The following is a 20,919-nucleotide window of genomic DNA, read 5'->3' on the forward strand; positions in this document are numbered from 1 at the left end:
AAGCGTAAATCAGTTCTCATGCTGTCAGTACTCCCTTGTCTCGCAAGATACTGTCAAAAGACACACGCTCTATGACGCTAATTGGGCACGCTTAGTTCAGCCGCTTTCTTTCTATGAATTATAAGCAGGTCTCCTGCTATACTTGATAAAGCCATCAATTTTGTTGCTTGCAGAAAACCAGCAGGGTATAGCTGAAAGGGGAAAAAAACTGTTTTGCTAATTCCCAAGATGTTGTCATTTCAAATTAGAAGTTGAGATTCCATGAAGTAACAACCATCTCACTGTACTGGTCCCCATCTAGGCAGCGTCCATAGATGAGCTGATTTGGAAGAAAAATTCTCAGTCGACCTTAATAGCAATCCAATCAAGATTTGCTTATAATTTTGGTGGTTGTATTGTCCTTAGAGGCGACTTAGAAATAATTATTTGCCACTCAGCATGACGAATAGAAAAGCAAATTTTACCTGTTAGAATCAAACAAAAGAAACTATTTTACGAATGTTTTGATGGAACACCAAAGTAGAGCGGACAATATTTATATTCCGGATATTTTTGCATGATCGAGGGCCCTCTTGCCATCTAGTTTGTTTGACATATAACGTCTTGCATACTCTTCTACGTTTGTTTTCTTGTATAACACCTTCTCTTCCATAATGCTCACAATTGGCATAATTATTGCATCTAACTTTGGGACGTGAAACGATGATATGGATAGCCGTTCCTTATAGGCATTCACAGTAACCCTGTGCTCAATGCTCTTGTACTTTCCATTCGTCATAATCTAAAAACATGAAGTAAAAAACATTAGACGAACATCATATTTAGATATGGAACAAGTTTGATTAGTACATATGTTATATGTACGGCATTGTATTTTTTATAAGTCCCATTCAGCTTTTCAAATTAGGAAAACATCAAAACCTTCATTATATGGCATTCTGCTATGGCTTGGGTCCAGAGTGCACCGCCTCAATCTGGAAGTTTAATTCAGCCATACGACCTTTATGTAATACTCGGCTATACAAATCGTAGAGGTGGGTGTGATAGAGTACAATTGTGGAGATGGAGATTGTAAATATGTGGTTTCTTATTTCATATGACCATAGTTTGAGAAGTAAGTATGATAACCTTAAAAAGTCCATACCTCAAGAAGGTCACCCACATTCACCAATAGTGCATCACGACGTGGTTTTACTGGGATCCACGCACCATGCCATTTAATTTGTAAGCCTTGTACTGAGTTAACTTCTAGCAGGATAGTTAGAAAAGACCCATCAGAATGCGGTGAGAACCCTAAAACTTTTTCAGGCGTTGAGGAGCACTGGGGGTAGTAGCTCATCCGGAAAGTCTGAACCACATTTTTGTCTGCCATCAATTCAGGATCATAGTCTAGTGTTTTTGCAATTGAGGCGACAATGGAATCAGCAACTTTCATCAATTCAGAAGAGTATTCTTCAACGGAATTTCTGGGATCACAGAAATAATAATAAAAATGTGAATGTTACATGTAATTATTCATATATACCATCAACCTTAAAAATTAGTTGTTAATTAATTATCATGGAAATATTAACATGAGAGAAAATCAATATTCATTTCCTCTTTTGTATTTTCTGGATTCGAATAAATTTCTCGGTTAATATAAGTTTGATCTACAAAAGTTTGGAGTTAACAGAAAAAAAAAGCACCGATGAGTACACGAATATAGTCAGTGAACCATCTGTAAGTTGTGATAACGATGCCTAATTTGTTAGTGTGAGTTCCGCATCTTTTCTATACTAATTATAGACATAAATATGAAAACATAGTCATAGTTGATTGAGAGTGCCACACCTGATTAGGAGTACAACAATGTGGATGGTATTACTAGAGTAAACTAGTGCTATTAGTTCCCTTGAATTAAGGAATTAATGGAAATTGTGATGTCCATTATTTCTCTTCTACTCGTTGCTAGGGTAGTTTTGTTTGATATTGCTACGTTGGAGCTCATTCGAGCAACTATTTGTAATGACTTCACTAATTACTGTTAAGAATAAACTACTTCAACTTCTCTATTAAAATGTCTTGACTTGAGGAAAAAGAAACACAAAAATACATTAGTTCTCTTTAACCATGGAACATCGGATACACCACTAAAAATGATTGCCACGATCATTTATTCAGACTACAGTATAGGGGCACCTATGTGTAACCGTTTTAGCGGTGTTGGTAATTCTAAATTTCATGAAAACTAGGGGCACCTATGTTCAGTCGGGGTTGGCAATTATCAACCCAATCTCGATATCCTTATAGATTGTACGTTTTCTTAAATACTAGAAGGAATTTTACAAATGTGTTGTGCTTCACGAACAAATAATTAGAACATGATAAACAATAGTTTGCACGTGTACAATTATTTAAGAAAGTTGACTCATCATCAATCTACTCTCCATATTGTCTCGCAAGATGAATAAATTGCTGCATCTCAATGAACATAATCCTATGTGTTATTAACAAATTTTCTAAGTCGGGTGAAAGTTAGTTTATTCTCTGTCGGCATAGACCTGCCCTTTTCTCCTAGAACTTGTGTCCACATAATGTTAATGGAAAATGTTGGTTCGTCTAATTTTGTTCCACCAAAAAGGAAAAGCCGAACAGAGCTAGTTTTTTTTACTGTCGTCCAACGAAACTACTTTTTTTTTTTGAGATAGCAAGAATCCAACGAAAGTACCTGAATGTATGAGGTTGACTAGGCCAGTAACTCATGTCACGGGCCTGAGGCGGCTGGGTGAGGAGGCCCAACAGGTCACCCCAGTCAAGCTTTTGATCATTGGATTGAACAAACGCTTGGCCATAACCTTGAAGATCCCCTGGACGCTGGGCGTAAGCATTCTTGACGTCGAGGGGGAGCTGAAAGAACTTTTCAGTGTCACGCTTCACACCGGCGATGATCTCGTCTGGCACTCCATGATTTACCAGCTGCCAATCACAAGAAGATAAATCATGGTTTAATCGCCAAAGAAGATATTAAAATTTCTTGCGGGACACTGAACAAGAATAAAGCACCCTCGCTGGAGAAAACAAGATTAAAACATCTGACCAGTTCATGTTCAGTGGCACTACGTACCTGAAAGAATCCCCACTCCTCGCAGGCGAACCTGAGCTTGGCGCCCTCCGCTTCCCCCGTCTCGGCGTTCAGGAGCTTGCCGAGGTCAAGGATCGGAATGTCGCCGGAGCGCTCGGCAAGAACGGCGTGCGCGTCGATATCCGGCTGGATGTACCGTTCAATTTTATCGGCCGTCAGCTCGTCGGCAGCGGACGAAGCCAGAGCCTGGACGTTCCTGACGGGAATCGTGGTTCCCACGTTCAACCAGTTGCTCTCGCTGGCGCTGGATGCCTCCACCTCCATCAGTAGCTACTAAAGTTTGCTTCCGTTGGCTTCTAATATGTTCAGTGATTCAGCCATTGAACAGGCATTGAGGCTATTATATATATAAGGATGTAACTTGCTAATTTTTCGTTTTGTTGGAATTCGGCCCAACCAAACGGCAGTGTTGGCTAAACTGTCACAAGAAAGATGCGAATGGTGCTCGGCGGAAGGTGCTAGGATCCCTGCGTTTGGACGTACCGATGCTATGAAATTACCGGCGGCTGATGGCCGGATTATTCAGAGGGATAAAAACGTTTTGTACTGACGCACTTGGAGTCGAGAACATCCCCGAATGCCATCTGCAGGTCGTTCGGTTTGCACTGTTTCAGAAACAGGCACCAGAAATACACCCCAGAGCCGCAGAGGTAGTTCCTGTTTACAATGCTCAAATTTCAAAATACAGGACACATGAGGATATCTCCTGCAGGACACATGGAGAGGATGCCGTACTTAAAGCGTTTCCAAATGGAGCACAATAATGCTCCGGGTTCCAGCTGAGTTTTATCAGTTTTTCTCGGATGTTGTTAATCTTGACCTGCTTGCTTTATTTGGTGACCTCCATACCGGACAAATAGAGTTGTTCCGCCTAAACTTTGGTAAAATTATTTTATTATCTAAAACTAATGAAGCAGAAATGATCTGTTTCCTTATTGTTAGCTTCAATTTTTTTAGTAAAGTTGCTACAATTAGGCTGAACGCTGTGGCTAACTATGTGGTTCGACCTTCACAAACTGCTTTTATGCAAGGACGTAACATCCTGGATGGTGTGGTTATTCTTATGAAACGGTTCATGAATTGCATCGAAAAAACATGAATGGGATGATTTTAGAGATGGACTTCAAAAGGCCTATGATAACGTGAAGTAGTCTTTCCTCCAGCAGACCTTCAAAATGAATGGTTTTTCTTATAAGTGATGTGCTTTAATTCATAGTTTCGTCTCGGGAGAAAGTATTGCTATTAAAGTCAATGATGATGTTGTCAAGTACTTCCAAAGCAAGAAATGGCTTAGACAGAGTGATCCATTATAGATTGGAGAACTAAGAAAATATTATACAAGGCAGCCATGTATTACTAGGCTTGAATAAACGCCAGTACTCACATGTGATACAGTGGACGAGAGTGGCCAGGCCTTGGATACAGAGGGAAAAAATCGAGCCTTCAAATGAACCAGGATGAGGGGAATGGAGTTCCCGGTGCAGCGGGGGAGGAAGGCGTGGTAGTGGACGTCTCGGAGATGGAGGAGGGCATGGTGGTTGTTAGTAGTGGGGGCGGTGGGCGTCTTGGAGGTGGAGGGCAGTGGGGCGGTGGTGTGATGGTGGCGCGGTGGTGGTTGGTAGTGGGGGGCCGAGGCGGCGAGGCGGTGGGAGAGCGGCACGGTGGTGGCGGTTGGGGGTGACTTTGCTAGTTAGATGAGTGTTTTTACGGGGAGATATATTTGGAGAAGAGATTAGTTAGAGGGTCAATATATAGGAGGTGTAAATCGAGCAAAATTTCTATATTAGCGGGAATGACTAAAAAATTCACTCTACTGGCTTTCCGTCTCGACGGAAACAACCAGATTTAAAGACGTAAGGAATTTATTCTCTTTTTTTTTTTGAAGAAAAGGAACTTTAGATCTATTAGTCAAACAAGCAGAATAACCATCCCTAAAAAAATCACGTCATGATAAAGGAAAGCCGGGGAAGGGGTAACGTGTTATGCCCATGACATGATATGTAGAGGGAAATGATTTGAATGGAATGGAATTAAGATAAAGTACAAAACGAATTTCTTTGAATTAAGACGAATATAAGGCAGAAAACCTCCCTATTAAAAGACATATTTAGAATTGTTTGAAGTCTCTCCAACTAAGATAAGGTAAGAATAAGTTACATGACACTGGTACCACAAGTGGTGAAGTCCACACCCACCCCGCTCCCGAACGAAAAAAGGTGTCGATGGGCTTCCTTCTCACGTCTACGGGCTAGGCTTGATGCATGTCTTCTTGTGAACATTATATTTGTAATCTTATTCAACATTTTGTATTTGTGTCGGGTTTTATTTCTCCGAAGAAAATAAAAAAGTTTCATCCTGATGTATTTATAGAAAGAATCCAATTACATGTTTAAGACTAGGCCAAGACATCCATACACTTGGTGGAGCTACGCGTCACTTTGTTGGTGTCATGCCCATGTGGCGTGTGGGCCAGGCCGACTTGGGCATTTCTTCGTCTTGGCCAGGCTTTGGTACAAGCCTAAAAAGGCCTACGGTGAATATCCAGGCCCGAGCCTGGCCCGGCCATCGGGTCTACAAATCATGCATGAGAGCTTCACACTCGGCCCGGCCATCAGGTCTATAGATCAGGCATGAGCATTTCGTACTCGGCCTGATCTACCAGCCCGACCCAATCTCAACCTAAATCAAACGTTTTGCATGCCTAAGCCCAGCCCGATCTGATGTTCGTGCTATAAATTCAGGACCAAGCTTAGACTGACATGGTCGTGCCATCTGGGCCAGGCGGCCCATGCCCAGCGGTGATTCCTCGACCAGCTCTCCTGCAATGTCCTTTGATCCTCTGTTTGGATGTATCTATGCTAGGGAGGTGCTATATGCCGACCGGGTCGGCGCGAATGGGGTGCCGCACACCACTCCGACCCGGCGGCTGTTAATTGGGCCGCAGACCATCAGGTAAACGTATTTTTTTTTTCTGTTTACAGTTCTGTTTTTAAAAAGCTAATGTTATATTTTTATTTTTATGTTTTTAGAATTTGTTCCAAATTTTCTGTTTTTAGATTTTGTAAATGTACGATTATAATTTTTTCAAAATTTCTTTAAAATTCAAAAATCGATCAAAATTGAAAATCCATTCAAAAATTCGGAAATCTTCTAAATTCAAAAATTCGTTCAAAACTCGAAATTTGTTCAAATTTCCAAATTCGTTCAAAACTGTTCAAATTTTAAAATTCGTTCATCTTTTGAATATGAACAATTTTCAAACTTGAACACTTCTAAATTTTAAAAACTATTTTTAACAGAAAAATAAAACGAGAAAAAAGAAACACAGAAAAGGAAAAAAAGGAAAACCGCAAAAAACCAACAGAAAAACGAAAAACGCAACAGCAAACGGAAAAACCTGATGTATGGGCCAGGCCTATGCCTGGGAGAGGGTGTGCGGTGAGCTCTATACCTATTTACCTGATAGGTTGCAGCCCAATTAACAGCCGTCGGATCGGAGGGGTGTGTGGCACCCCGTTCGCGCTGACCCGGTCGGCCCATAGCACCTCCCCATATGCTAAGGAATGGCAGGCTGCTAAATGGCCAACATTTATGGGGATATAAATTTTTGTGAGACATAATTGAAATCGAGAATGGCCCGGAGGCCATATGCAAGTCGGCCAGGTGTAGAGTGTCTCGACCCATACAAGAGATGACATATTTTTGGATTACTATTCATATTGTATTATTTTTTACTACTATCACGATAATGAAATTCATACACGAGATAACATATTTTTTACTCACTAAGACCATTTTTTTACGGATATTTCTTACAATTCACCTATAAGCAACCTACAATATTATACTCAAACAGGAGAACCGAACATTAACAGGTAATATTCAAACATAGGTTCCGATCAACAGTAGTACGCAACAGTTGTAGATTCTCTTCTACAAAGTGTTCTTAGTTCCTTTTCGGGAGGAGAATTTGTATTGCATTTTTTTCACTAAACTATAGCATTTACGGAGAATATAATTTTGATGCAAAAAATTGTCAATCCTTGATTGAACCGAGAGTAAAATTTTCTATTGGCGCTACAAACAATTTTTTTTATTGCAAGTTATTGTGAGGAAACCTTCCTATTAGATCAAATGAAGGAGCTTGGCCTCATATACTCTTTTCGAAAACACTTGAAGATGCAATCTGTTCCAATAGACCAAATAACCCCAACATCACATCAGTAGGGCCTCAAATACTTGAAGTGAAAAAATCAAATTCCACTTAGAAGATTCCCAATGATAAATACATAAATTTCACTCAAAAATAAATTTAGTTATGAATGTTTATCTAGACCGAACATTGGATAGTAAACAAGCCTAATATTTAGGACAGCATTGCATGATCCAGGGTCCTCTTTCCATCTCGCTTACTTGACAAATAAAGTCTTGCATACTCCTCTACTATCGTTGTCTTGTATAACACTTTCTCTTCTGTATTACCCAAAACTGGTGAAACTATCCCATCATACTTTGGCACATGAAACGCTGATATGGACAGCCGTTCCTTATGGGCATTTATTGTGACCCTATGCTCAATGCTCTTGTACTTCCCATTCGTCATAATCTGTGAACAATAATTAAAAGAAATTAGATAAAAATATCAAATTTTCCATTGGTATAAAGGTGAAAATAGTTTGAGATGTATTTGTTTTTCTTATTATGTTGTTAGAAAATAATCTCTTCTACACCCCTCAACTATCGCTCGGGTGGAGCTCTATGAAATAGCTGGTTTTCAACCAAGACCATCAAAATAGCTATAGGCCACCCATAGGAATCCACAAATTGTTTTTTTTTTGTCAATGAGGCATTTGTGATAGATCAGTATATATATAAAGTTATTTTCAACACTTATTCTATAGCATCTAGCTTCAATCCACCACCTTTCTCAAATTTGCGATTATATCTATATTATAAACTTAACTTGTATTTACAAATACATAAAATTAATACCTCAAGAAAGTCACCCACATTCACCAATAATGCATCACCATGTGGTTTCACTGGGATCCATGCACCACGCCTTCTGATTTGTAGCCCTTGAACGGAATTAACTTCTAACAGGATAGTTATAAAAGATGCATCAGAATGTGGTGAGAAACCCAAAACCTTTCCAGGAGTTGACATGCATGGAGGGTAGTAGTTCATCCTCAGAAATTGTCCCACATTTTTGTCTGCCATCAACTCTGGATCAAAATCTAGTGTTTTGGCAATGAAGGTGACAATTGAGTGAGAAAGTTTCATCAATTCAGAAGTGTATTCTTCAATGGAATTCCTGGGATCATAGAAATAATAATATATGTGTTAATGTTACATGTAGGTATGCACTGAAAAAATTAGGTGTTTTTAACCCTACTGTCCTTTGTTTGTATGAAGTAAATATTCAGTATTCCTTGTGTGTTTAAATATCAGTATTTGTTTTTGAGAGAAATCCCATTCTTTGTTGGGAATACCATCAACCTTTAAAAATATTAGTTTTTAATTATTTGTGTTGGAAATACTACAAGGTTCAATCTAGTATGTTTTCCGTATGGGGGAAACTAATATCTGTTTACACTGTCTTAAATTCTTTAGTTTAGGAAATTCTTCAATATTTAAGTTTTATCAATGGAAGTTGTTATAGTAGAATAAAAGAGTTTAGTGTTTAAGAAATTCATTGGATCATGTCTATTTTTCTTCTGTGAAATATACCATCCATAGAGATGGAGTGACCGTTCTTAGCTTTCATTGTGCAAATAAAAATACAAAAACACACAAACTATAGACTCTAACCTGAATGTACGAGGTTCACTCGGCCAGTAACTCATATCACGGGCTTGAGTCGGCTGGGTGAAGAGCCCAAACATATCAGCCCAGTCAAGCTTTTGATCATCGGAGAAAACAAAGGCTTGTCCATAGCCTTGCAAATCTCCTGGACGCTGTGCGTAACCATTCTTCACATCGAGGGGAAGCTCGAAGAACTTGTGAATGTTCTGCTTTATGCCCACGATGACCTCATCTGGTACTCCATGATTCAAAACCTGCAAATAAACAAGTTGGAAAAGTAGTCGTGCATGCTTTGCAAAACGCTGTTGTAGAGTGACGAAATTTATTGTGGACTTTTATTAATGCCTCAACCATGACTAAAACAGTTCTCCCTTGTTTAGGCTCCCGGAAACGAAGTTGTGAATTTCAAGGTTAGTCGATACAAATCAATCTGGTCAAATTTTCACTCTAGTCTGGACAATGAAGGGAAGAATACTAAAAAACTGCTAAAGCAACAAAGAGATAAGAGCGTTTTGCACAGAGATAAGAGCACCTGCGTTGTACGTACCGTAGATAGACTGAGTTTTGTTATCCAGAAAAGTATCTATTTGAAAACACTCTTACGATATATCATATAAGCTTAGTAAAATAAAATATATTGAGTGAACTGAATGCGTCTTAGTTGGTTAGGTTTCTTGCGGTGGAACTAGCCCACCAGGCTTAATTCTTACACTTCGCATGGATATTACATTTACTTCGACTTTTCCTGGATTTAACACGATATTTGTTTCTGTGATGGTGAGGAGACGCCCTGTAGTAACTTTTTCAACCTCAAGATCTACTGGCCTAGTCTCGCTAAGGTACTTATAGAGATAGGTATATTCATTTTTCGAGGAGCAGATGTGATATAAAGTTTTGGAGATTGAGACTCAATAATGTTTGGGCTATGGAAAAGATAAACGGAAATACTTTTGTACACCCACGCATGGGTGTGGGTGTTTTAAATTTAGTACATAAAAACGATATTATTTAACCATATAAACCATATAGTATTTTAAATTTTCAGAACAAGTTTCTCCTTAAGAAAATAAAATGTGGAGATGATATTCTAAAAAACATGTAAATTTCAAATATTAAATCCTTGCAAAAGTAGAATCACGTCTAGGAGGTAGAGGAATAGATAATGTCAAAACACACTTTTGATCTATATTTCTTTGTCTTCTAAATACAAAACTTGACATGTTGACAAAACATTACTACATCTGGGTAATCCACTACTCCCCCGTGTATGGATATACAAATCACTAACTTTTTTCTAAAGTTAAACATATATGTCCAAATTTTATAAGATTTCTAGTAAGCAATATCTACATCTTTAATATGGAATGAATATATTACTCTAAAATCATATTTCCTGATAGTTCTGGTACTATTAATTTGATATTATAAATAATAATATTTTATTCTATAGCCTCGAAAAGTACCTCTAGAATCTTTCAATCTTCATAATTTTTATATATTTATATATTATAATACAAAATAGTGGCCAATTTTTTTACATGTCCATGTTAGTGGCCAAAACATCTAAGTAGAAACTCACAAAATTATTTATACCTTGTCCAAATGGACAAGTAAAGCCCTCGGAAGGCGAGGGCGACTGTGCTAGTTATAAATATACCTGGCCATGGGAAGCCCGACACGGTCGGCCCGGCCCGAAATTCCTGGGCTTGGGCCAGCCCGGGCATGCCTGTGGGCCAGGCCTGGACCAAAGATTTAGGCCCGATGGTTGCGCTGGGTCGGGCCGGGCTTGTGAAATGTGCCAAATAAGGAGAGGCCCGTCCCAAGGCCCGAAGCCCGATGGGTATTTGTTGTGATGGGCCAGGCTTGGGACGAAATTCTAGGCCCGACGGTTAAGCTGGGCCTGGTTTTTTTGCGTCGGGCTTTGTTAGGCCCGGCCCGCAGCCCGGCCCAGCCTAAACTATGCCGAGGTATAGTTATAAATAATAGTTTTTTATTTTATAAATTTGGTCAAACTTAAAAAAATTAACTTAACATTACTTTTTTTTTACCGTAGTAAGATCTGACTTAAAACTGGCCTTATGAGCTACGGAGTATATTAGTCTTGCAGTAATATTAAATAAGATTTGGCTTTGTAAGTGTTAGCAATATTTTCTAAAAACATTTTTTTAAAGATATAGTCAAAGATAAACTTGCCAAGAAACGAACACCTTTCTAAAAAGAAACGGGTAAGAAAAGGAGGGTAGTACAATATTTTTCTTGAAAGAAAAGGCGGCGATGTACGAATTTAGAAGATATATAGCACGAGTTGAGTGAGCGCACCTGAAAGAAGCCCCACTCCTCGCAGGCAAGCTTGAGCTTGGCCGTCTCGTCTTCCACAGTCTCAGCGTTCATGAGCTTGCCGAGGTCGATGACCGGAACCTCCTCAGAGTGCTCGGCGAGAACAGCGTGCGCGTCGATGTCTGGCTGGATGTACCGTTGGATCATATCGGGTGTGAGCTCCTCGGCGGCGGAGGACGACACGAGATCTTGCACGTTCCTAACAGCAAGCGACGATCCCAACGACCACCTGCTCTCGCCGGCGCTGCCACCACCACACGGGGCCTCCACCTCCATGTTCACTAGCTAGCTAGTTCTGAATTACGTGCTCCGCTACGGTATTCACTTGCCTTGCTGTTGCTTGTTATATACTACTGATGAAGCATAAGACTGTTAACTCTGCAACTTGGTAATCTTTTCTTTTGTTGGATTCGATGCAACACAACGGAAAGAGTTGCAGTAAACTGCGTCGTCGCATGAAAATATGCCAAATGGTTCCTCGATCGGCTCGCCGGAAGGTTCTCACTTCTATTTGTTTGGGACCGACCAGATGGTAAAATCTGGCCGGCGGCTAATGGCCAAATTTTATAGAGACAGAATCCCTTTGAACTGACACACTTTGAATTAGGTACTATGTACATGTACGATCAGTATTCCCTCCAGGCTTCAGCTACCTTATCCTCTCTAGCTGTAGATGCGGTACTATAAGAACGCTCACTCTCAGGCCAGCTGCAGATTGTTGTATAGTAGTCCGTCTGCAGGTTCTTTGTTCTTTTATGAGAATCAGTCCATCTGCAGGGTTTTCTTTCTTCTAATGTTTCTGCGCAATGACCGAGCCATACATGCCGCCCTGTTTGTAAGGCTAGAGAGCTTTTAGCAAAATTATAAGCTCAAAGTTCAAAAATCTTCGTTCTATATATGGATAACACCAGTTTCAGAATTTTTTATTTTAAAAAACATGATAACCCAGCATCATCGCTAAATACTACTACCTCCGTTTCATGAAATAAGGCGCCCTCGTTTTACGTGTTTTTTGTTTGACCAAGAATTACTTCAAATATATAAACATTGTTTGTATGAAATTAGTATCATTGGAAAGTTCTTTTCAATACGAATCTAACGATACTAATTACATATAATATAACTAAGATTTTATTGCTTAACTTTTATGGTCAAAATTCGTGTTGAAATACAGGTGCGCCTTATTCGTTAAAACGGAGGTAGTAGCAAAGTGCCCGTTCGCTGCTACAAGAATCAACGGTGTATATATTTTAGAAATGATGTAATGTGAAACGATATTTTTGTTCCTGCACTCACCAAGTGCCTTTTTTTCTCTTCCTCCATCTTCTTGTTCTCTTCTTCAATCCTTTTACGTTCATCCTCCGGCTTGGTCCGTCGACCGGCGAGGAGGGAATGGTAGGCCTGCGTCTCTTCTCGGGTTTCGACTCCTGTAAAGGGTCTGTCGCCCCTGTAAGCTTCACATGCTCTTTTCTAAGCTGATGCGAGGAGTTGAAGGACAGGTGGGTCCTTGCCTCCACCATTGGCGTTTCCACTGTTAGTGTTTCCATTCGGAGGAACTTTTGTTGCATGTCAGGATTGATGACCACCGCACAATGAAAGTATGTTGGGCGAGTCACCGTTGTTGCGGGTGGTGAAGTAGCTTTCATGACTCTCTGTGAGATCCTTTGGACTCGTGAGGTGATAAGCGTCGCAGCCAAAGCAGTAGACCGCTGTTGGTGTAGAGGTCGAAGTTCAGTCCAACCCGCTGCACGAACCGACGGAAGATGTCGTAGCAGATATCGTGGTGGTCGATGGCGATGTCGACTCCATTGGAACCAAGCAGGTTGGATCCGCCACGAAGATAGATCCCGCTGAATTGAAGTGGAAGCGGAAGCTCCCGACGGTTATCTCCTCTACCTCACTGAAGGAGGAAAAGGCCGGCCACGTGGCCGGCGAGTGTGGCCTGTAGACCACAGCAGATCGATTCCTCCCGAATCGGCGAGCTGTAGATCGCTGGGACCGAAACCGTAGAAACCATGGATCCAGAACACGGACTTCCCACATACGGCGCCAGTTGAATGGGGTAACCACGGAAATGCCCATACATGATGAAATTGGGTTTTGGGGAAGAAGCATGTTGGTGGTTTAGACGGCTTACAAACATAACACACGGGGAACAATGTGGGTTTTACCCGGCTTTAAGCCTCCGAATTAAGGAGAAACCCTACGTCATGCTTGTCTGCTTGTATTATTGATGAGGTTACAAAGGTCGTCGAGATTGGCTATGGTGAAATCGATCTAGGGTAGCTAGGCTTTAGTCTATTGCCTGTGGTAGGATCCTCCCACCTGGCGGTCCCTCCTGACTTCTATATGTGAAGCCACGTGTCAGGTTACCATGCCTAGGTAGGCTACAATGTGGGAGTTTGCTACTTAAGCCGTATCCTTGTAGGTCCATGTTGGCTCTTCTTGTTGTCGCGGAAGAGGTTGTTGATGGCGGCCCAGATCTGCCGCACGGAGAATCCAGGCTTCATGATGATGCCAAACAGCTCGGGGAGATGGAGCCGTAAATCCAGTTGAGCATGGTGAATTCGTGGCAGCCCCACTGAGAGGTTGGTGAAGTTTCAGCCCGCTGCATGAGCCAACGGAAGATGTCGTAGCCAGCGGCGGAGCTTGACAGAAAGCTTAGGGCGGGCCAAGATTTTTTTAGGAAGAAAACAACATGGAGTTGTGGAATTTGACAGAACTAATTGTGTTTTACTACTAAATAATCGCTGGTATATGGGAAAATGTTGTTAGGCAGGGCGGGCCATGGCATGGTTTTGCTTCAAGGAAGCTCCGCCACTGGTCGTAGCAGATATCGTGGTGGTCCATGGCGATGTCGACTCCATCGGAACCGAGCAGGTTGGATCCGTTCCGAAGATAGATCCCGCTGAGTTGAAGGAAGCGGAGGCTCTCCTCTCCCTCCGTGAAGGAGGAAAAGGCCGGTCGCGTGGCCGACGAGTGTGGCTTGTAGGCCACATCAGGTCGATTCCTCCCAAATCGGAGAGGTGTAGATCGCTGGGATCGAAACAGCAGAAACCATGGATCCAGACCACAGATTTCCCACATACGACTCCAGTTGAGTGGGGTAACCACTGCAATGCCCATAAATGATGAAATTGGGTTTTGGGGAAGAAGCATGTTGGTGGTTTCGACGACTTAAAAACATAACACACAAGGAACAAGGTGGGTTTTACCTAGCTTTAGGTCTCCGTATTAAGGAGAAACCCTACATCATACTTGTCTTCTTTGTATTATTGATGATGTTAAAAAGGTCGTCGAGATTGGCTATGGTGAAATTGATCTAGCATAGCTACGGTTTAGTCTATTGACTGTTGTGGGATCCTCCCGTCTGGCAGTCCCTCCTGACTTCTATATGTGAAGCCAGGTTTCAGGTTACCATGCCTAGGTAGGTTACAATGTGGGAGTTTGCTTAGTTAAGTTGTATCCTTGTAGGTCCATGGCGGCTCTTCTTGTTGTCGTGAAAGAGGTTGTCGATGGCAGCCCAGATCTGCCGCACGGAGGATCCATGCTTCATGATGATGCCGAACAACTCAGGGAGATGGAGCCGTAAATCCAGTTGAGCACTGTGAATTCGTCGCGGCCCCATTGAGAGGTTGGTGAAGTGTCAGAGGGGCTGAAGTCGTCGCCGATGACGTGGGAGGTGAGGCCGTAATGGCCTAGGGAGATGAGAAAATACTCACACTATTGGGCGTGGTTGGAGGCCTTATAGATCGAGGGTGATTGGGGCTAGGTTTTGATGGATTGGACGAAGGTGGATGGGATCGTTGGGTGGTTTTAGTGGTAGGGTTTGGGTTGGCAGCGGGAGAGGCATGATAAGATCGATCGGCGGCAAGCCGAACGTGTTCGGCCTCCCGGGCGGAGACGGCCTCCGGGGCGGAGACGGCCTCCTTTTGTTCCTTGAGTGTGGCCTTGAGGGCCTCGAGCTCGCCAAGTGTCATGGTAGAGTGAAAGGGTTGCTAGGGATGGCGTTGGTTGGAGGTAGAGGAAGAGAATAGTTAGGGTTTAGATAGGAGAAGATCAACCGGTGTCTGATACCGTATAAGCTGTGTTGGGATGCTAAATCACACACCCCTCTAGCACGACGGAGAGCACCTTGTTGGCGAGTGAAAGTTTCCAATAGTCAAAGATGGTCCATAGGAAAAAAAATACTATAAATTATATTCGTACAAATCAAAGATGGTTATAGGGGGGAAAATTCATAAAAATATAATACCGTGAGAGCTCTATACAATTCCTACGAATCAAACAAACCTTAGCTCACCCCTCAAGAAAAAAAAAAGACCTTAGCTCATGTCAGAAAAAAAATACTGAGCTGTCGAGAGAAGTAACAATATTAATACAATCGTTCACAATCACAACAGTTAGCAATCAGCAAAATCAGTAACGACAGCAATCAGCCAAACAGCTGCAATTAGCAGCAGCAGGAGCATCAGCAATCCATGGCAGCAACTGCAATTACAGCAAACGATCAGCAGCAGCTTCCAGAGCACACACAACAACCTCTCTGCCTGCTCAACTCTCAATCTCTCTCAGCAGTCAGCAGCAAGATCTCTCTCTTCTCTCAATCTTTCTCTCCCCGCCGTCCCCGGGCTACCCGCCCCGGCCTCCTATCCAGATCGAGCGGCGCAGACCCGATGCCTCTCCTCTGCCCCTGTGGCCGACGACGAGGCAGGGGAGGGCCCTCTCCTCTCCCCCCTCACCAGATCGGCGATGCTCCGCCCACCACGGTTCCTCCTCTCTTCCTCCCAGTGAAATCACGATCTACATGGATGTCATCAGCCGCTCACGGGAAACCATGTAAAGAACTCATCAGGACTCAGGTATGCCCCTCACCAAATGGAGCTGGCTCTTCGTGAAAGTTGACCCCAATGATCCCTAGCACTAAGTATTGTTTATTTCTGAAAGTTGAACTGATAGGAAATGGCCCCGTGTTAACAGATCAACAAGAACACAAGGATGGACATGAGACAGCCGATGCGGAAGCTGAGGCGAGAGACAATGGAAACACACACATGCCACATGGAGGGAGAGAGGGAAAAGGCAGTGGATCAGATGCCCTCTTCCATCGTCACTCCGCTGACGATGATAGGGTAACCTCACTCATTCTCTCGTCGTCGGCTATATAAAGCTACAGTGCACTAAAGTTGTTGTCAAAAAGTTGATTTCTTCAAGTTTCAGGTTTGCGTTCGAACAAAAACTCTGGAATTGGCACTGCTGTTACTCCAGTTTGTAGTGCCATCCACCTCCTTCTAAAGCAGGAATTGCATGATCTAGTATAAAGTGTTCGCTGATTGGGTAGAACCTTAATGATTACACATATAACCTTATAGATTACACATATATAATACTGTTGGTCCTCGCATGGTCTCAATAATAACAAATGCTCATGACAATCATGCTTACTTCCTATATCCAGATCATACAGCCCCACTGTGGATCATTATACTCCAGCGGTGAAACAGTAAAACTAGAGTACTAGATATACAAGCCACTGGAAATCGGGTTTTTTACTTAGAGGAAATCGGTCAGAGGTTTATCCTGATGAGATTCTTCTTCCATGAGAAAAGCACACTCCGATGCAAACCATCAGTTATTCATAACTTAGCGCTGTTGGAGCTATCGTCTCTACTCAATAACTACAGATGCAGCCGCCAATGATGAGGTAGTCGCGCATGTCTTAGTTAATTAAGCCACTGTGGAATTACTTTTAATTAAGTATGGTTGGAGACTCAAAAGTAGTTGTTTTCCATATCCACCGCTTTTCTTTTTAGTACGCACTATTCCAATTTGAAAGACTGGTATTTAAGTACCGGCCAGGCAATGTCCTAATCGCCGCCATCTTTCTCTGCTGCCACTTTGTACTTGAATTTTGGTACAGTAGGTACTAGACTACTAGTGCTTCTGTTGCAGGTATCACCACTATCACATTTCACTGCACTTGTATATATGCATTCCGGTTATTGATGTATCTATGCCACTTATTTTGGCCTGTCTACGGAGCATATGTTTTCATGAGTAATAGTAAAAACATTGCGGTAAATCCATTAGTTTCTACCAATCTTCTCCGAAGGACCAGTGTTCAGCACCTCTTGCCAGAAATCAGTCCCTGCCCATTTAAATCTCCAGGCCGCATAGCTGGATTCACCCTCGTCGCCTCCATGCTGTGTCTTGGTCCGTCCATGTGCTAACTACATCCTGCTTGCCATCACATGCTTTGGGGTTATAAGAATATTATTTTTGTTTGATTGAGTGCAGCTTGTATGGTCTCAACAATAGAAAAATTTCTACATCAAAAAAACAATAGAAAAATTTCGTGAGACCTCACAGGCACATTCTTGAAACTGTGTTTATTCACCTAATTCCCATTTGCTTCCTTTTTTAATATTGACAACCTAACAAATAATCGGTTGGTCTGGCCACTGCATCCAGCACTTCCTTCACATGCGTTTCCTCACCTTTGTCTGTAGTCTTAATTTTTTGGTTCTTTGGCCACTTGTTGAAACTTGATAGTGGACACCTAGTTGGATAGCTCATACAACATGAAAATCGGAATCGCATATACTCCATGTATGGTGACTTGACAGTGTACTACTACTCGATCAGTAGCTCTTGAGTGTCATACTCTACAGTGCTGCAGATATGTGATTACTTTCTTCAGAGTGGGGAGAGGTACACCACCACTTTGCGATCCCCTAGCTCAAAACTATGCAATTAGGATTGTGTTTTTACCTTGTTTTGTTGTGGTGGCTGATTATACCTATGTACAGTTGTTGCATTGTAGGATCAAACTCACAACAATGGCTGAAGGGCCGTTGGACTTCTGGATTGACTGGGCAAGCCAGATCGGGGTTCTCATCAGCTCGGCTGCCAGAAAAGAAAATGATAGAAAATTCAAAAAATAAAATCTTTTCAGATTCTTGTATGTTATGCAACCTACTATTCGGAGAAATTAAGAAATTCGAATTTCCACTTTTTTTGCAAAAAAAGTTAAAAAAATGGTAAAACCGCAATAACTTTTGCATACGACGTCGGAAAAAAACGTATAATATATCAAAAAAATCCTGAGAAAAAGTTACATCCGAATTCACCGGGGTTTACCCGGTTAGTCAATTTTTAGATTCTCAAAATTCCAAATGAAAATATGAAAGCAGGAAGATTTTAGTTTTTGCCAGAAATTCAGAATTTTATATTATTAAATTTTTTAAAATAATAATTACATCATGCATAAAGATTACTTAACCATAAAGTTAGCCAATTTTTAGATTTTTAAATTTCCAAGTTTGGCAAAAAAATATTAAAAAATAATAAATTAAAAAACTATTATAATACAAATTAAAAAATTAAAATTATAATACCATTACCACAACATGTTATTACGTGCTTAGTTTTGTTTATTACAATAATTATTTGGAATTCAAATAATAAATAAGTGTGATATCGACCAACATGTTAATAGAATTGATATGATACTAGTATCACAACATGCGCGCGAAGCACTTGGAAGCGAGATGGGAAAGGAACTTGGAAGTTAAGCGTGCTAGTGCTGGAGTAGTGGGAGGATGGGTGACCGAGCGGGAAGTTGGACCACAGGTAAGTAATTTGACTATTGATTAAGCGTAGTTAGAGATTAAGTGTAGTTAGAAACTAAACTAGTTAAATAAGTGAAATACTAGAAATTCTGAAAAAATAGAAAAAAAAGAGGAGCGAAAAATAATTGGACATAACCAAATGGATTAAAAGAAATAACGAAATAACCTTTAGTCCCGGTTCGTGTTACAAACCGGGACTAAAGGTTATTTTCCTCGACGCGCGCCAGCAGCCCACGTGGCGGGACCATTAGTCCTGGTTTGTTTTACAACCGGGACTAAAGGCCCAAACGAACCGGGATTACAGGCCCGTTTTCCACTAGTGATCCGTGTCATCTCGCCGCTCGCAATCGCTTCCTCGCTCGTGTTGTTCCAGTTGAGCATCAAAGATGGTTACAGCCGCCTGGATATTGACATCACATACACCTTACTGGGTGGCGCCTTGGTTCTAGAGACCAATCGCTGGTTGGTGCACTAGGGTCAAGCTGGGCGCTTGCCTTCTTGTCTGCGACGCGATGGGACTGGCTCCGGCATTCCGCTCTGTGCAGTGGAAGATGGCATCGGCTACGGTCCCCACTTATTTCTCTTCGCAGGTCCTGGCCTGGCAAGATGATCATGACAGGAACCTCGAGGTGGTGGCCAGGCACCATGGGGCAGCACAACATGCTGCGGTTTCGTGCCGGACAGGTGGATCCGATGAGCCGCCGACTCGGTAACATGTTCAAGATGCTGGGACTCGGCGAGTGGCCTTGAAGGCGGGTCCATCCTCTCCTTGGGCTGTGAGGTGGGCTCTGCTTTCTCCCCCGGCCCACGGCCTGGCCTTGCGGCCCAGTGCCACGGCCCAGCCCGTTTGCGCCGTTTTTGTTGGCTTTGGATGCCCAAGGGCTGCTCAGATCCCGCATTAGGGTTTCGTGCCAGATCGACCGAAGTCAGACAACGCCTCTCCGACCCCTCCGCGCCGCGTCACCGCCTCCTCCGCCCAACCCCTGCTCCGCCGCAGCTCGTCCTCTCCTTTGCGGCGACGGTCATGGCGGGCGGCTACGATGATGGAAGGAAGCGGCGCTTCGAGGAGGGCGGGCGGCGTGATGGTGAGGCGTTTGGCGGTGGCGGCGGCCGCCGCAACGATGGAGCCCGCGCGTTCCGCCAGGATGGAGGCGGCGCTGGTCGCCACGACGGCGGCGGGCGCCAGGATGGTGGCGGCCGCCATGACGGCGGTGGTCGCTAGGACGGTGGCGGACGCCAAGATGGTGCTGGCCGTCAAGATGGGGGCGGCAGGTTCGACGGTGGAGGGCGGCACGACGGTGGCGGTTCCTTCCGCTTCCACGACGGCGCTCCACTCGATGCGGGTGGCTCCCGGTTCCAAGACGATGACCTCCCCTACCGTGACCAAGAGCGAGGCCGGGGCTTCGACTATGGGCCCCCGCCTCCGTGGTGGGACGAACAGCGCTGGAGGCAAGAGGCGCTTGCCAACCGTCGCTTGGACGGGGCGCCGGCAAGGGGCGGCGAGCGCTCTGGTGCTGCAGGTCAGGGAGACCGTGCAGGGCAGGGCCAGCGTGCCCAGCACAAGAACAAGGCCAAGAAGCCCCAGGGCGAGGGCGGCCAGCAGCAGGCTAAAGGGAAAGCCAAGCAAAACCCGCCGCCACGGACAGGGGCTCCGGCGGCGGGGCAATGTTTCAAGTGTGGCAGGGAAGGCCACTATCAGTCGGACTGCACCTTCGACCCCCTCTGCGTCGTTTGTAGCGGCGAAGGCCACTCTTCGGCCAACTGCCCGTCGAGGGGGAAAGGGCTCCGTCTCCAGACCATGGGCCACGCCATCACATGCGGAGGGTTCTACAACATCGATGTCGAGCCGCTCCGCGCGGGGCTGGGTAATGGGGATGTCTTTGCTGCCATCATCAAGTTCAACTCGACGCCCCTGACCGAGACGCAGCTCTCTGATGAACTGAAGCATCTTGTCGACGAGCTTTGGGACTGGCAAGTGCAGCGGCTCTCCGACTCTGAGTTCTCCGTGGTCTTCCCCACTAG

General features: G+C 43.4%; 2 protein-coding genes and 1 long non-coding RNA gene across 4 annotated transcripts; 1 reads left to right on the forward strand and 2 right to left on the reverse strand.

Annotated features, from left to right (window-relative positions):
* Positions 1–222: 222 nt before the first annotated feature.
* Positions 223–3,419, reverse strand: LOC127331209 (2-oxoglutarate-dependent dioxygenase 11). The gene is made up of 4 exons (XM_051357280.2): positions 3,107–3,419; positions 2,711–2,958; positions 1,145–1,466; positions 223–781 (listed from the first exon to the last, which is right to left on the reverse strand). The coding sequence occupies exons 1-4, from the start codon at positions 3,386–3,388 to the stop codon at positions 536–538; spliced, it is 1,098 nt and encodes a 365-aa protein (XP_051213240.1). The 5' UTR covers positions 3,389–3,419; the 3' UTR covers positions 223–535.
* Positions 3,420–7,369: 3,950 nt separating this feature from the next.
* Positions 7,370–11,565, reverse strand: LOC127331208 (S-norcoclaurine synthase 1). The gene is made up of 4 exons (XM_051357279.2): positions 11,249–11,565; positions 8,936–9,183; positions 8,117–8,438; positions 7,370–7,730 (listed from the first exon to the last, which is right to left on the reverse strand). The coding sequence occupies exons 1-4, from the start codon at positions 11,540–11,542 to the stop codon at positions 7,491–7,493; spliced, it is 1,104 nt and encodes a 367-aa protein (XP_051213239.1). The 5' UTR covers positions 11,543–11,565; the 3' UTR covers positions 7,370–7,490.
* Positions 11,566–15,643: 4,078 nt separating this feature from the next.
* Positions 15,644–18,168, forward strand: LOC127331211 (uncharacterized). Of its 2 annotated transcripts, none has more exons than XR_007869665.2 (3): positions 15,644–16,128; positions 16,247–17,977; positions 18,076–18,168. It is a non-coding gene; the product is annotated as an uncharacterized lncRNA (long non-coding RNA). The 2 variants fall into 2 exon arrangements; XR_011751368.1 differs by having other exon boundaries at positions 15,657–16,128; positions 16,247–16,398; positions 16,487–18,162.
* The last annotated feature ends 2,751 nt before the right edge of the window (positions 18,169–20,919 follow it).

Source organism: Lolium perenne, chromosome 2, assembly GCF_019359855.2.
Source record: "Lolium perenne isolate Kyuss_39 chromosome 2, Kyuss_2.0, whole genome shotgun sequence".
Taxonomy (NCBI): Eukaryota; Viridiplantae; Streptophyta; class Magnoliopsida; order Poales; family Poaceae; genus Lolium; species Lolium perenne.

Coding starts and splice junctions, on each gene's coding strand:
- LOC127331209 (XM_051357280.2), bottom strand. CDS start 3,388: ATGGAGGTGGAGGCATCCAGCGCCAGCGAGAGCAACTGGTTGAACGTG. Junction 2,959..3,106: donor AGGAGTGGGGATTCTTTCAG/GTACGTAGTGCC, acceptor TGTGATTGGCAG/CTGGTAAATCATGGAGTGCC. Junction 1,467..2,710: donor AGTCAACCTCATACATTCAG/GTACTTTCGTTG, acceptor CTGTGATCCCAG/AAATTCCGTTGAAGAATACT.
- LOC127331208 (XM_051357279.2), bottom strand. CDS start 11,542: ATGGAGGTGGAGGCCCCGTGTGGTGGTGGCAGCGCCGGCGAGAGCAGG. Junction 9,184..11,248: donor AGGAGTGGGGCTTCTTTCAG/GTGCGCTCACTC, acceptor GTTTATTTGCAG/GTTTTGAATCATGGAGTACC. Junction 8,439..8,935: donor AGTGAACCTCGTACATTCAG/GTTAGAGTCTAT, acceptor CTATGATCCCAG/GAATTCCATTGAAGAATACA.